General features: G+C 36.8%; 2 protein-coding genes across 5 annotated transcripts in view; both read left to right on the plus strand.

The window, feature by feature from the left end:
- The first annotated feature begins 3,654 nt into the window (after nucleotides 1-3,654).
- LOC145978669 (saccharopine dehydrogenase-like oxidoreductase) overlaps nucleotides 3,655-12,156 on the plus strand; it is a 32,762-nt gene continuing 24,260 nt past the window's right edge. Inside the window, exons 1-2 of one of the 4 annotated variants that reach the window (XM_083111439.1) lie at nucleotides 3,655-3,786; nucleotides 6,421-6,459. The gene's annotated coding sequence lies outside the window, so the exon portion shown is untranslated. The other 3 variants (XM_083111440.1, XM_083111441.1, XM_083111442.1) reach the window with 3 other exon arrangements.
- On the plus strand, nucleotides 3,997-6,459 carry Efr (ER GDP-fucose transporter). Its single transcript, XM_083111443.1, has one exon. It carries the CDS (start codon nucleotides 4,053-4,055, stop codon nucleotides 5,070-5,072), a length of 1,020 nt encoding a protein of 339 aa, XP_082967569.1. The 5' UTR covers nucleotides 3,997-4,052; the 3' UTR covers nucleotides 5,073-6,459.

Here is a 12,156-nt window from a genome sequence, read left to right on the forward strand (position 1 = left end):
CAGGACGGTCGAGTGGCTGTCAACGGAGGACAGCGACTTGAGCGAGTTGCTTCCTCTCCCATCGATTTTTTCATTCGCGCATAAACTCGACAGACCACTCGGTCAATGTAAACTAGGGATGGCCAGATCCGGATCCTGGCGGATCCGAAATTCGGATCCTGTCGGTTCCGGATTCTAAAATTTTTCGGATCCGGATCCAGAATTTTCGGATCCGGATCCGGAATTTTCGGATCCGGATCCGGAATTTTCGGATAAGGATCCGTTTTGCCATCCCACATGCGCTTCTTTGGAAAGTAAGAATGTGCTTATAACATATTGTTACCTGCTAATATACATATATATATATAATATACATAAACATATACCTATATATAGTGTGTGTGCGCGATTTGTAATTAATTAATACACTTACAAGGGAGGTCTAAGTCTCCCCCTCCGATTTCCATGAAACTTGGCATATGTATAGAGGCCCCCCCTCAAATGTCAAGATGAGGAGAAATTGAAGTGGGGATCTGACCCCGAAACCACGTAAATATGGCATAGGAAGAAACAGGGGGCATAGGGCCTCTCTATACACCTGCCAAATTTCATGAGAATCGGAGGGGGACACAGGGGTCAGATGATCCCCACGTCAATTTGTCCTCATCTTGACATTTGAGGCGGGTTTTGCCCCCTAAAACAGTTTCTTAGCCGAAACAAAAAAAAACACGTATTTCTTCCTTTTGGCCCCTCTATACACCTGCCAAGTTTCATGAAAATCGGAGGGGGACACAGGGGTGAGATCCCCACTTCAATTTGTCCTCATCTTGACATTTGAGGGGATTTTGTCCCCTAAAATAGTTTTTACCTGAAACAAAAAAACATGTAATTCTTCCTTTGGGCCCCTCTATACACCAGCCACGTTTCATGGAAATCGGAGGGGAACACAGGGGTCAGATCCCCACTTCAATTTGTCCTCATCTTGATATTTGAGAGGAGGTTGCCTCCTAGAACAAATTTTTTCACGAAAGAAAAAACACGCATTTCTTCATTTGGGCCCGTTTATACACACACCTGCCAAGTTTCATGGAAATCGGAGGGGGACACAGGGATCAGATCCCCACTTCAATTTGTCCTCATCTTGACAATTGAGTGGGTTTCGCCCTGTAAATCAGTTTTTTTAGCTGAAACAAAAAACACACCTATTTCTTCCTTTGGGCCCCACTATACACCTGCCAAGTTTCATGGAAATCGGAGGGGGACATATAAGTCAAATGCCCACTTAAATTTGTCCTGATATTGACATTTGAGGGGGGGTTGCCCCCTAAAACAGTTTTTTAGCCGAAACAAAAAAAACACGTATTTCTGCATTTGGGCCAGTTTATACATACACCTGCCAAGTACCGTGGAAATCGGAGGGGGACACATCCTCACTTCAATTTGTCCTCATCTTGACATTTGAGGGGGTTTTGCCCCCTAAAACAGTTTTTAGCTGAAACAAAAAAACACGTATTTCTTCCATTGGGCCCCACTATACACCTGCCAAGTTTCATGGAAATCGAAGGGGGACACAGGGGTCAGATCCTCACTTCAATTTGTCCTCATCTTGACATTTGAGGGGGTTTTGCCCCCTAAAACACGTAATTCTTCCTTTGGGACCCACTATACTGCCAAGTTTCATGGAAATCGGAGCGGGACACTTAGATAACCTCCCTTGTTAGTCTTACACTTTGTAATTATTTAACACTGCATATATTATAATGTTTTATTTTAATTTGTAAAACTGTAACTGTAGAACAATTGCATAATTTTGGTATAACATTTCTATCTTGTTATATGTGTTAAAGGTTTCATCCTGGAATGGAATGTCTCACATTTATGTGTGTTTTCAATTCCAATACATTCGAATGAATACATATTCGTTTCAATGGCATTTACAAAATCACCTCTGACATTTGTGCACGAGTGTGTTAGCCGATGCGTAGCAAAGTATTTTAGGAACAACACTTGAAAAAAAATCTTGTAGGACTAACGAAAAATTTCTTTGTAATCGAAGATCATAATACCTTTTAAGGTGTGGTAATATTATAATGGCCGAAACTCTCGGATCCGGATTCAGATCCGAAACTTTCAGACCCGGATCCGGATCCGTTTGGCCATCCCTAATGTAAACGCCTTTTGAGGACAGTATAGAGTCTGTGTTGTTTGAGTGTCCAATGTCCATTTGTGTCGATTATAGGAACAAACAAAAAAACTACGGGCGCATGATGTATTTGGCGTAGGAGAAGTAAAACTGGAGAAGGGCTCCCAATCGCCGATACTGGTCAGTATTCGGATAGTTCTGAGTTTCGCAAATTTAAAATATTTTCAAATTTCCTTTATTTTCTTATACCAAAACCATTGAACAGCCACGATAATTCTATGTTTAGAAAAAAATATATTTATAAATTAAATTATACGTATTAGCTATTATTATTACAATAATGCGAGTTAATCCATAGTCCGCTACGAAGAATTGAAGCGGGGTATGGTTAACCAAAAACAGAGAGATTTTCACCTGGTAGCCAGTAGCGGAGATTGGGTGCCAAAACTGGGACCTCCAATCCACGACACTCCTGGTATCTTTACATCGATGTACCCAGTATTGCATACTGCAGGCTTATGGAGCCTAGCTCTCTACACAAGAAACACGTCATTTATGCAAGGACAAAATTGAAATATTTACAAGTTTGAAAAATCGTCGCTTTTTATAGGCTCACATTTAAAAATGTCATGGCTCGAGGGGGCCATGGCTCCTCCCCTGGGTACGGATCATTCAACAGAAGTTATTAACCGAAAACTACTGCATCTTTAGCCAACTTAAAATGAACAACAAATCCTTTCACCTTACAATATTCAAAGTGGTCTTTTCTTCTATGTTCTGCGGTGCTGGAAAATGTTCCATTTTTATTGTTGTACATAGAGATATTTGAATATGGAAGGGGCATGACAAGGCCCCCTAAACGCTTGCTCATCCCCGGGGCTTTCTTTCCTGCAATCAAAGGAGAAACTGCCAGCAATGACAACCTTCACACATATTCTACTTGCCGTTGGGCAAGGGCACCATCAGTGCTGGGCTGGCTGACCTTTCCCTACATTTTGCAGACCTTCGATTAAAACAAGGCTATTTCGTCCAATGATTTCACACTAAAATATTAGTACTCCATTTTAGAATCCATTCTTGCTATTTTACTAGTATAGTATTATTTACATTATCTTCTGCACCAAATACGCCTTTGTTTTTAACTCTACAGGCTACAGCAGTGGGGGCTGCTTACGATTTCATCTTGGGAGGCTAGAATTTATTATTTTTATTATTATCATCATCATCATTACTATTTATTATTATTATTATTATATTGTAGTGGTCTGCTAAATACTGTAATTTTGGAGTGGTTCTCCACTTCTCTACGCCACAGGCTAAATGCTGTTTCTTTCCTTTCTCAAGACCTCGCCTTCCTTGATGCCACCTATTTGGTTGCATAACCGGGTTCGTTGTATTTAGAACCTATTTTACACAACTGATAACGAGTAATTACCAAGTTCTAAACTTTTGTTGTCTTTGCGACACAATCTTTGGGGACACCACCACCACAGATTATACAGCACTGGTTGGGTCACTCAGGCATTGCAAAGCAAAAAGTCGCAATGGATGTCTAATCTGTGGAGCACTTGAACACAAACCTTGAGAGCCCAATTGTAGGTTATATAACATTTTGCATGTCATCATTGAAGTCGTGGAAGTGAAGTGCTGTAAAATTTGTGAAGGTATTGCAGTTTTTTTTAAACTTATAAATTGCAGCTGCTTCTTCATTTCTTGAATCGACAAGATTGTACGTGTAAACTTCCTACTAACAACTAGTCTTATGCATAGTTTCTGCTCATAATGTACAAGTATTAATTTGCTTCTGTATACTCTCGCGTGATATGCTAGTTGTGGCATTTGAAGGGACGTCCTTCATGCTGTGTGTGGTAAGAAAAACTTGTTTATTATTTTGACATCAGTGCTGTAATCAAGTAGGTCAGTTTCCAAAATGAAAGCCGCTCTTGCAGTTGTTCTGGTGTTTGTTGGTTGTTGCAGCAATGTTGTGTTTTTGGAATTATTAATTAAGGAAGATCCTGGTAGTGGAAATATAATAACTTTTTCGCAGTTTCTGTTTATTGCGTTAGAAGGATTTATATTTACTGCACATTTTGGGACAAGGAAACCAAGAATAGGCATAAAGGATTATGCTATACTTGTAGCAATGTTTTTTGTTGCAAATGTTTGTAATAATTACGCATTTAACTTTAATGTGCCCATGCCTCTTCATATGATATTTCGTGCTGGGTCTCTAATCGCCAACATGATAATGGGCATACTGATCCTAAGAAAACGTTATCCTTTATGGAAACACGCTGCTGTTGTAATGATCACTACCGGAATAGTTATATGCACAATAGTGTCCGGAAAAGCTGTGAAAGGCCCTACAAAGGTGGAAACTTTGGAAGAAACTCAGGAACGGGAGTTTGCAGACTTCTTTTGGTGGTGTGTTGGTATCATTCTTTTGACTGTTGCATTATTTGTGTCTGCTAGAATGGGGATATATCAAGAAGTGTTGTATGGAAGATATGGAAAACATCCACGAGAAGCCCTCTATTATACACATGTTTTGCCCTTGCCAGGTTTTATCATACTATATAAAGATATATTTAGTCATCTAATTTCTATGTCACATAGTACACCAGTTGTTCTACCTTATGTTGGATTAGCAGTTCCAAAGATGTTATTGTACTTGGCTGGTAATGTTTTGACTCAATACATATGCATTAGCTCTGTTTTTGTTCTTACAACAGAATGCTCTTCTTTGACTGTTACGTTAGTTGTGACATTGAGAAAATTTTCGAGCTTATTGTTTTCCATTCTTTACTTTAAGAATCCCTTTACAGTTGCTCATTGGATAGGAACTATCTTAGTGTTTACAGGTACATTAATATTCACAGAAGTACCTCAGAGAGTGAAATCAATGGTTTCCACACATGTAACTGATAAGAAGGAAATTAAGAAAGAATGAAAACTGTTACAAATACGAAAATATTGTTCATTATGTAAAATGTATTGTAGTCTTTCATCCAGTGTAGGATTGTGAAAGATGTACACACGCCTTTGTGTAGAATGCATTATCCATCACATACCTTGTAAATGTAGTATTAAACAGATTTTTGAATGATAATATACCAGTTGCATAAAATACATTTTTGCAGTTCATGTTGCATAGTATGTTTTGTTTATTTTTCTCATGTTACACCGTGGGCAGCACATTTTTATTTAAGGAGAAACCCAGGAATATCAATAATGATAGAAACTGTGTACTCTAATAATTATGTTCCTTTGACTCACTGCAACTTCGACTCCTCCTTTGTTTTCAGTTTTGTATTTGTATTTGGAAAAAATATGAGTTTTTCACAGAATCTTTCTAAACCCTGCATGAAATGTGTCTGAGAGAATGTGCCGCTGAGTAGTATGTTACAGTTTTCACCCTTTCAACTTACTGAAATTGACTTGTGATATTGTGGTTTATTCCTAGGTTTTTACTTTTGATAATATTTTTCTTTTACGTGCACTTGTTATTGTTTTCAAGTTTAGGATAATTTTTGTTCAGTATTTTTGTTAGTGCACAAAGTGCAATAATTACATGAGATAATCTTCATGTCGAGTGATCATAAAATATTTTGTGATATGCAGGAACATTATGGCCCATTGAAATGTGGGTGCCGCTTTCTGTATCTCATACATAGTAGATGTCATGTCATTTATGTATTTTCTAAATCTGTTCTTACTTTGTTTCTATTATCTAATCTACTCTTGTGAAGTAATGACAGTTCTTCTCTAACCTGGGGTTTTGCTTGACAAGTTTAGTAGTAGATTTGTCTGGTTATGGTACTACATTCCATTACTGAAAAACAAATTCTGCTGGAGAGAGTCAAGAATTATACTTGTACATTACTTACATTTTTTTTACTCCCATTTAATAATGAAAATGAGTTCATTAAGTTCTGTTGTAGATTTGGAGCATGATATTAGTATTTTTGTTTGGCATATAGTAACTTTATATTCACTACATGTATGTTATACAGTTTAAAGTCTCAAGCTGTGTGAGCAAGTAGCACTGAATTTTTCCTGTGTGCAAATTTATCATGTATTTATAATGTAGGATATCTAATTAATGGGGATAAACAATGCTAACTTACATGATTTAATGATTTGAAACTTCATTTTACTCAGATCATCCATTTAACATTTCTTTGGATTTTAACATAACTGCATTAGAGTGAGTTACTGAAAAGAAAAATATGAATTGCATATGCGATTTTTTCTTCCAAATTTTGACATTTCTGATGTGTTTTTGGATCTTCTTTCAGGGGTATCCAAGGATCATCACTTTAAAATTAGTTTAAAGGGTAAGTTTAAAGCCTTATTATACTCTCTTGAACTGCAATTCTTGGATAGTCCTGGTAAAAGACCTGAAAATAAACTTCTGATGTCATCATTATTTGAAGTATGTATTTCAGCCATATGTATTTCGCACAAAAGCAAGTATTCTGCTTACCAGCAACATGGGCCGATATAGTAACATTGGCATGTGTACCTTTTGTGCCACACTAAATGCATGAAGCATAGCTATTAATGTAAAGAAGAACTTCTGGTACAGGCTCCAATATGTATGACAATTATAAAAGACACTACAATTTGTAGGCTTTGTAAATTATTCTTAATAAAGAAGTATAAGTTATTACAGATGTGATCAGTGCTAATAGGCAACATATGTATAAGATATTTAATTTGAAAATTATGGTTTATGTACAAAAATAAATCGTGTACCTGCCATGTGACTTAATGTACAGTGAAGATATTAAAGTTGTGGGAAAAAAATTAAAACTGTTTTCAATATGGCTTTGACCAGATTAGAATTCCCTAATGATCCCATCGTGTTTTGAAATGCAAATATAATAGTTTTAAATGTACATGTACAAAATTAATTTCAACACTTTGTAGACTTTAAGAGCCTACTCATTTTTCACTTGGACGTAGAAGAGTAAAGTGACAGATTGCTTGAGAACAAATAGATGGTAACATAAAATTGATTCATGAAGATTAGGCACACACAGGATTGTTACAATATTTTTGTAGCAACAGATAACAGGCTAAAAGAGAAAGAAATCAATATTTGTAGTCATGTTGAACCTAGGTAGATGGAAGAAGCAAGTAAAATAATGGGCCAAGTTCCTCTTGTTTAATTGCGATTACTTCATGCTACGCACATATTTTTTACAGGGTTCGATTTTTATTTATATCTGTTAACACACACTTTGGAATTTTAGTGCTTACTTACTGCGTGTTTGCTTGAGAATAGTTTTTAATTTCCGTATATCCCTATATAATACTTGTCTTGTCCCCAGCCATTTCTTTACTGTCATCTTAGTTATGGGCTGCTGCTGCCATCTAGGTCATGTGTGGGGGGCAAAGGGGTTTTCTGAATGATCCGTATACAATGTGGGGAGCTATTGTGTAGTTTACAATTGCCAAAAAAGCTCCTGAATGCTTTTATAGTTAGGAATACCTTGTTGATGAGAATGGGGATGTTTGTATAAGGTACATTTTACATCATCTTTTCTCCGATTTAAGTAGAACTTTTCAGAAATGCAAACAGTGCTAATTACTTTCAGGAAGCTTCAAATTTACTTTCACGATCATTTCCACTCTACTGTTATACTTTTTTTTTTATCCTATGAACGAAAAAAGTCTTGTGGATGGGAAAGTCTGATACTTGCACAAAGTAGTTTGTACCTCTTTTCTTGCCAATAAATTGTACTTTTCCGAACTCAAAACAGTAGTAATTACTTTCACCAAGGTTGAAATTTACTGTAACAATGATTTCCAGAATTCTGTGATACTTTGACTTTGAAACTTCGGAAAAAAATATTAAACATTCGGAACTGTTACCGAAATAACTAAAATTCAATTAAGATGCACCTAAAATTCTAGATAAAAGTAGAGTAGAACTCTTCAATAGGCCATTATGACTGCCTGTCAGTGTCTTGCTCAAAGTACTCCTTGTCACATCTTCACCTGGTGACTGGGTGTTATGTAGTCGGTGGAGGCACATAGGGTTGGGTACCAGTGGTGTAAGGGTTAGCAGAGCATGCCTTAAAACCTTGGACCTTCATTTCAGTAGTGGGTAATGGATGAGATTGTCCATTCATCAAGTCATGGTCATCATTTACCATTGTTTTAATTAAACTGCAAGGAACAGATAGTCACTGGAAATATCTCGGGGTAACAAATTTGTATTGTTTTGTTCCTCTATGATATTGCACTTGTTCAAGATTGCACTGTATTGTAGTGATATATGTTCATTATCATGTCAAAAAGAAAATTACCATGTTTTAAGAAAGCATATCTGGAAAGTAAAGATACAAAGGCAACCTTCTGTATCTCAGAATCATAGAAGTCTGCCAGCTACCTGTGTAAACCACATCATGATATCTCCTTTCATCAAGTCATCAGTGTTGAACCATTTTCCGTGGGAATGCTTCTTTAGGTGAAGAAACAAGTAAATGTCACTGGATGCAAGATCCAGACTACCTTTCTAGAAGAACAATGTGACATGCACATTGTGGACCCAAGCATTGGCGTTAAGCAGACAAATACAGCATGTCAACATTCTTCTCTTTTTGTTTTGAATGGCCTTTCCGAGCCATTCCAGGATCTGACAACATTCCACATCAATAATTGTTGTGCCAGGAATCATGAAGTCGCCCAGGAGGAAGCAGTAGAAAACTGAAGCCATGATTTTGTGTGCTGAAATTGAACTTCTGATTTTTTTTTAAGTTCTGAGGGAGTGCGTATGGTGCCATTGAAGTGACTATTGCTTGGATTCCTGTATGTGGTGGTCAACCCACCTTTCATCTCCAGTCACAATACCGTCTAGGAACTGATCTATCTCTGCATAGAGTGCGAGGAAGTTGAGCACGGAACCCATCTTGTGTTCATTGATTAACATTTTGAGCACCCAGCATGTGCAAAATTTTGTGTGCTGTAATTTCAGTCACAGCATTTATGAATCATCATTGTAGACCTTTTAATGAGATCATGTATTTCTCTTGTTCAATTTTGTGAAAATTGTTGTCACACATCAAAGACTCGCCCTTTCTTAGCCATGAAGATCAGTCCTGCATTCTTGAGAAATGAGGACATCACTTCATCACGTTTTGTCAATTCATAATCATTCCATAAACAGTGAGCATTTCTGGGAATTTCCACTGGATGCTGCTTTGAGAAACTGCTTGAATAGTTTCATCCTGCTAAAACAGGCATGAAAGGTGTAGAGTAGAGAATTTATGAACATGAGATGGGAAACTAGACATAAGAATTGCTCAAAACGATTTGGACAAATATGATTTACATGTCATGTTATCATGAATAATAAATATATACAAACACTTACTGGCACATGCATTTCTTTTATACACAATATTTCTTTTGTATCTAATAACTAATAAAATGGGTAACAGTTCGTTATATCGGAGACACGTTAAAATCTGATATTTTGTGTTTCGCATGGTTCGTACTTACCAATTGTGTCTTGCGGAACATAGTTCAAGGTGCCATTATGCTTTTTACATGAAGACAAACACAATTTTTCACAGAGTAGTTTTTGTTATTCCTTTCTTCGCTTCCGTAACACACAATATGGCGGGCAGAGGTTGACTACTGTTGTAGGTATGCAGTGTTACCAACCTTCTTAACCGAAAAATACCTACTATCGTGTTCGTCACGTGTGCAAATTTTACATTCTGCACGGGTAGCTGACTGATAGCCCCACGAACCATTCACAGATAGCCCCACGAACCAATTCCGATAAGGTTTGGTTAGGTTAGGCAAGCATAGTTAAAAAAAAAAAAAAAGGATTTGAAACACTGACAGGGGCTTACGTCATCAAATGTATGCAGCATCCGATTCACATAGCGAAAGCAATGGCGAGATATTTCTCTTGAAAAATACATGATTTCCCGGTAAAAATAGATTCCACGATGAAAGAAAATACCTCAACGAACGTTGGAAACCTTAGAGAAACTCATTTCCATAAGTAGTTTCTTCTGTAAAAATGAAGAAATGGGTCTCAGATATAACAAACTGTTACCATAAAATGAATTCATTGTGAGCAAAACAAGAAAAAGTAGCAATTTTTCAGTTTTACACATGAAGCTTTAATCAGACTAAATGATTTTACAATGTTTTTTTTCTATGTCTAGCTTAAATGCAACAATGAGGATGTGTCATGATAAAAGAAGCACCCATGCTCTGACCAGGACTTATATACAGAACCATTGGTGTCAAGAACACAAATCTAGAAGTAATGAGCAAAATAAAACTCCTTGAGTGAGGCAATTTTGCTGGCTATACACCTTAATAATTAGAATGAATAAAGGAATGTGTGTGGGGAAAGTTGAACTTGCACCACATGCCATCATTTCACTAAGTAACTAAAGTCCAGTTTTAGCATGTACTTATCGTTCACTGTAGCTTTCGCCACATCATGTGGCTTATTCAGGAGTTAAGTCAAGAATGGTCAAAGTTTAAAACGTGGGAAGGTAAGTTAAATGTTAAAATTGTAGGTAAAGACAATGCAAAGTGCCCAGTCAGTGCTTCCATTTCAACTGATTTGCCAGCCAGAGATGGATTAGAAATACAGTTTCTAGTTATAATTCAAATACAAGTCCAACACAACGAATTATTTTGATTACCTGGTCCATCTACCTATTAAAGGTAATAATTTCATTACATCTTAAACTTTTAATGAACCGTGAAATTATCATAAGTAAAGTTTGGGTAGTTTGAATATCTCTGGTCTAGCGCATGATCGTCTTACTTTGGACAAAAACCTTCAATAAACCCCAGCAACTATTACCTATGTCAAAAATATTGAGCGCTCTGTTTACGTACTTGTAAAATTGTACTCCATGGGAGGAAGAAATTCACATATATCTCATTGGAAAGCCTCCAGTATCTGTTTTTTTAATAAGCGTTATCTGAAAATTAATCTTAACTCAATTTTTTATTATCACTAAAAATTGTAGTTTTTTCTTCCAATTTATATGAACGGGTAATGCAACACCTTACAGTTCACAATCAACTCCACATTTAATATTGAGATTTTGTGTTGATTATTTTTGCACCTCTGTGAAAGTATGAAATGCAGATCTTGACTAGATAATTAAAAATCCATATTTTAGGGAATGTTGCAAACATGAAAGCATAATTACAAATTCAATGAAAACATCTGTTCATATAACACATTTAATTCAAATCCACAAGTGTGTACCTCATATATGATCAGAGATGGTATTATTTCGCGCTCCTTATATGTTAAAGGGGTACATGATGTATGGCAGGGTGTGGTGAATCTCAGACTCTGAAGGTTGCAGGCAACTTCCACAGCATTGCCACTTCGCTACATGGTGTAGGAATTGTGAAAGTTCGTTCCATCGGTCTGATCCAAAGTATTGTCGGAGCATAAAATAATAATTAAAATATTCCTCGTATTGCAAATGGAAGCCACATTCCTGCTGTACTACAGAGTTGTTACATTTTCAAGCTCTTATCTTTGTATGAACGTTGTCTCCTTGTAATAAACAAGTGGTCCCGGGTTCAATACCCAGTGGAGGCACATAATGGTTTGGATCTGCTTTAAACTAGACCCAGTCCCAATTAGCCTACTTGTGTATAAAGTGAACTTAACTCAATTCAACTTTATATGAACGTCATTTTCTCAGTATAATTTTTATGTCTCACATTTAAACAGCTAGATTGAGTGCAACAATGAGGACTATTTGAATTAAAGTCCAGGGGTGCATTCCGAAAGTCTTAACGAAACAAACGCATTCAATGAAAATAACTGGGCTCGTGAATCTGGTGAAACCAGTTATTTTACAGACTTATGGAATACTCTAGGCGAAAGCGCAGGCACAGGGTTTTGTTTAGAGAAAGTTTCCGCATGGCGTCAGCGGAAGGAATGTCCTTACGGCAAAAATAAACTCTACTGTGGACACTGTTACTCATTTTAATCACATTCTAAGAACGGTCAAGGCATACTC

This window comes from Lepisma saccharinum, chromosome 25 (genome assembly GCF_977018435.1).
Source record: "Lepisma saccharinum chromosome 25, izLepSacc3.1, whole genome shotgun sequence".
NCBI lineage: Eukaryota > Metazoa > Arthropoda > Insecta > Zygentoma > Lepismatidae > Lepisma > Lepisma saccharinum.

What these genes read in the sequence shown, in the direction of transcription:
- Efr (XM_083111443.1), top strand. Translation starts at nt 4,053, where the DNA reads ATGAAAGCCGCTCTTGCAGTTGTTCTGGTGTTTGTTGGTTGTTGCAGC.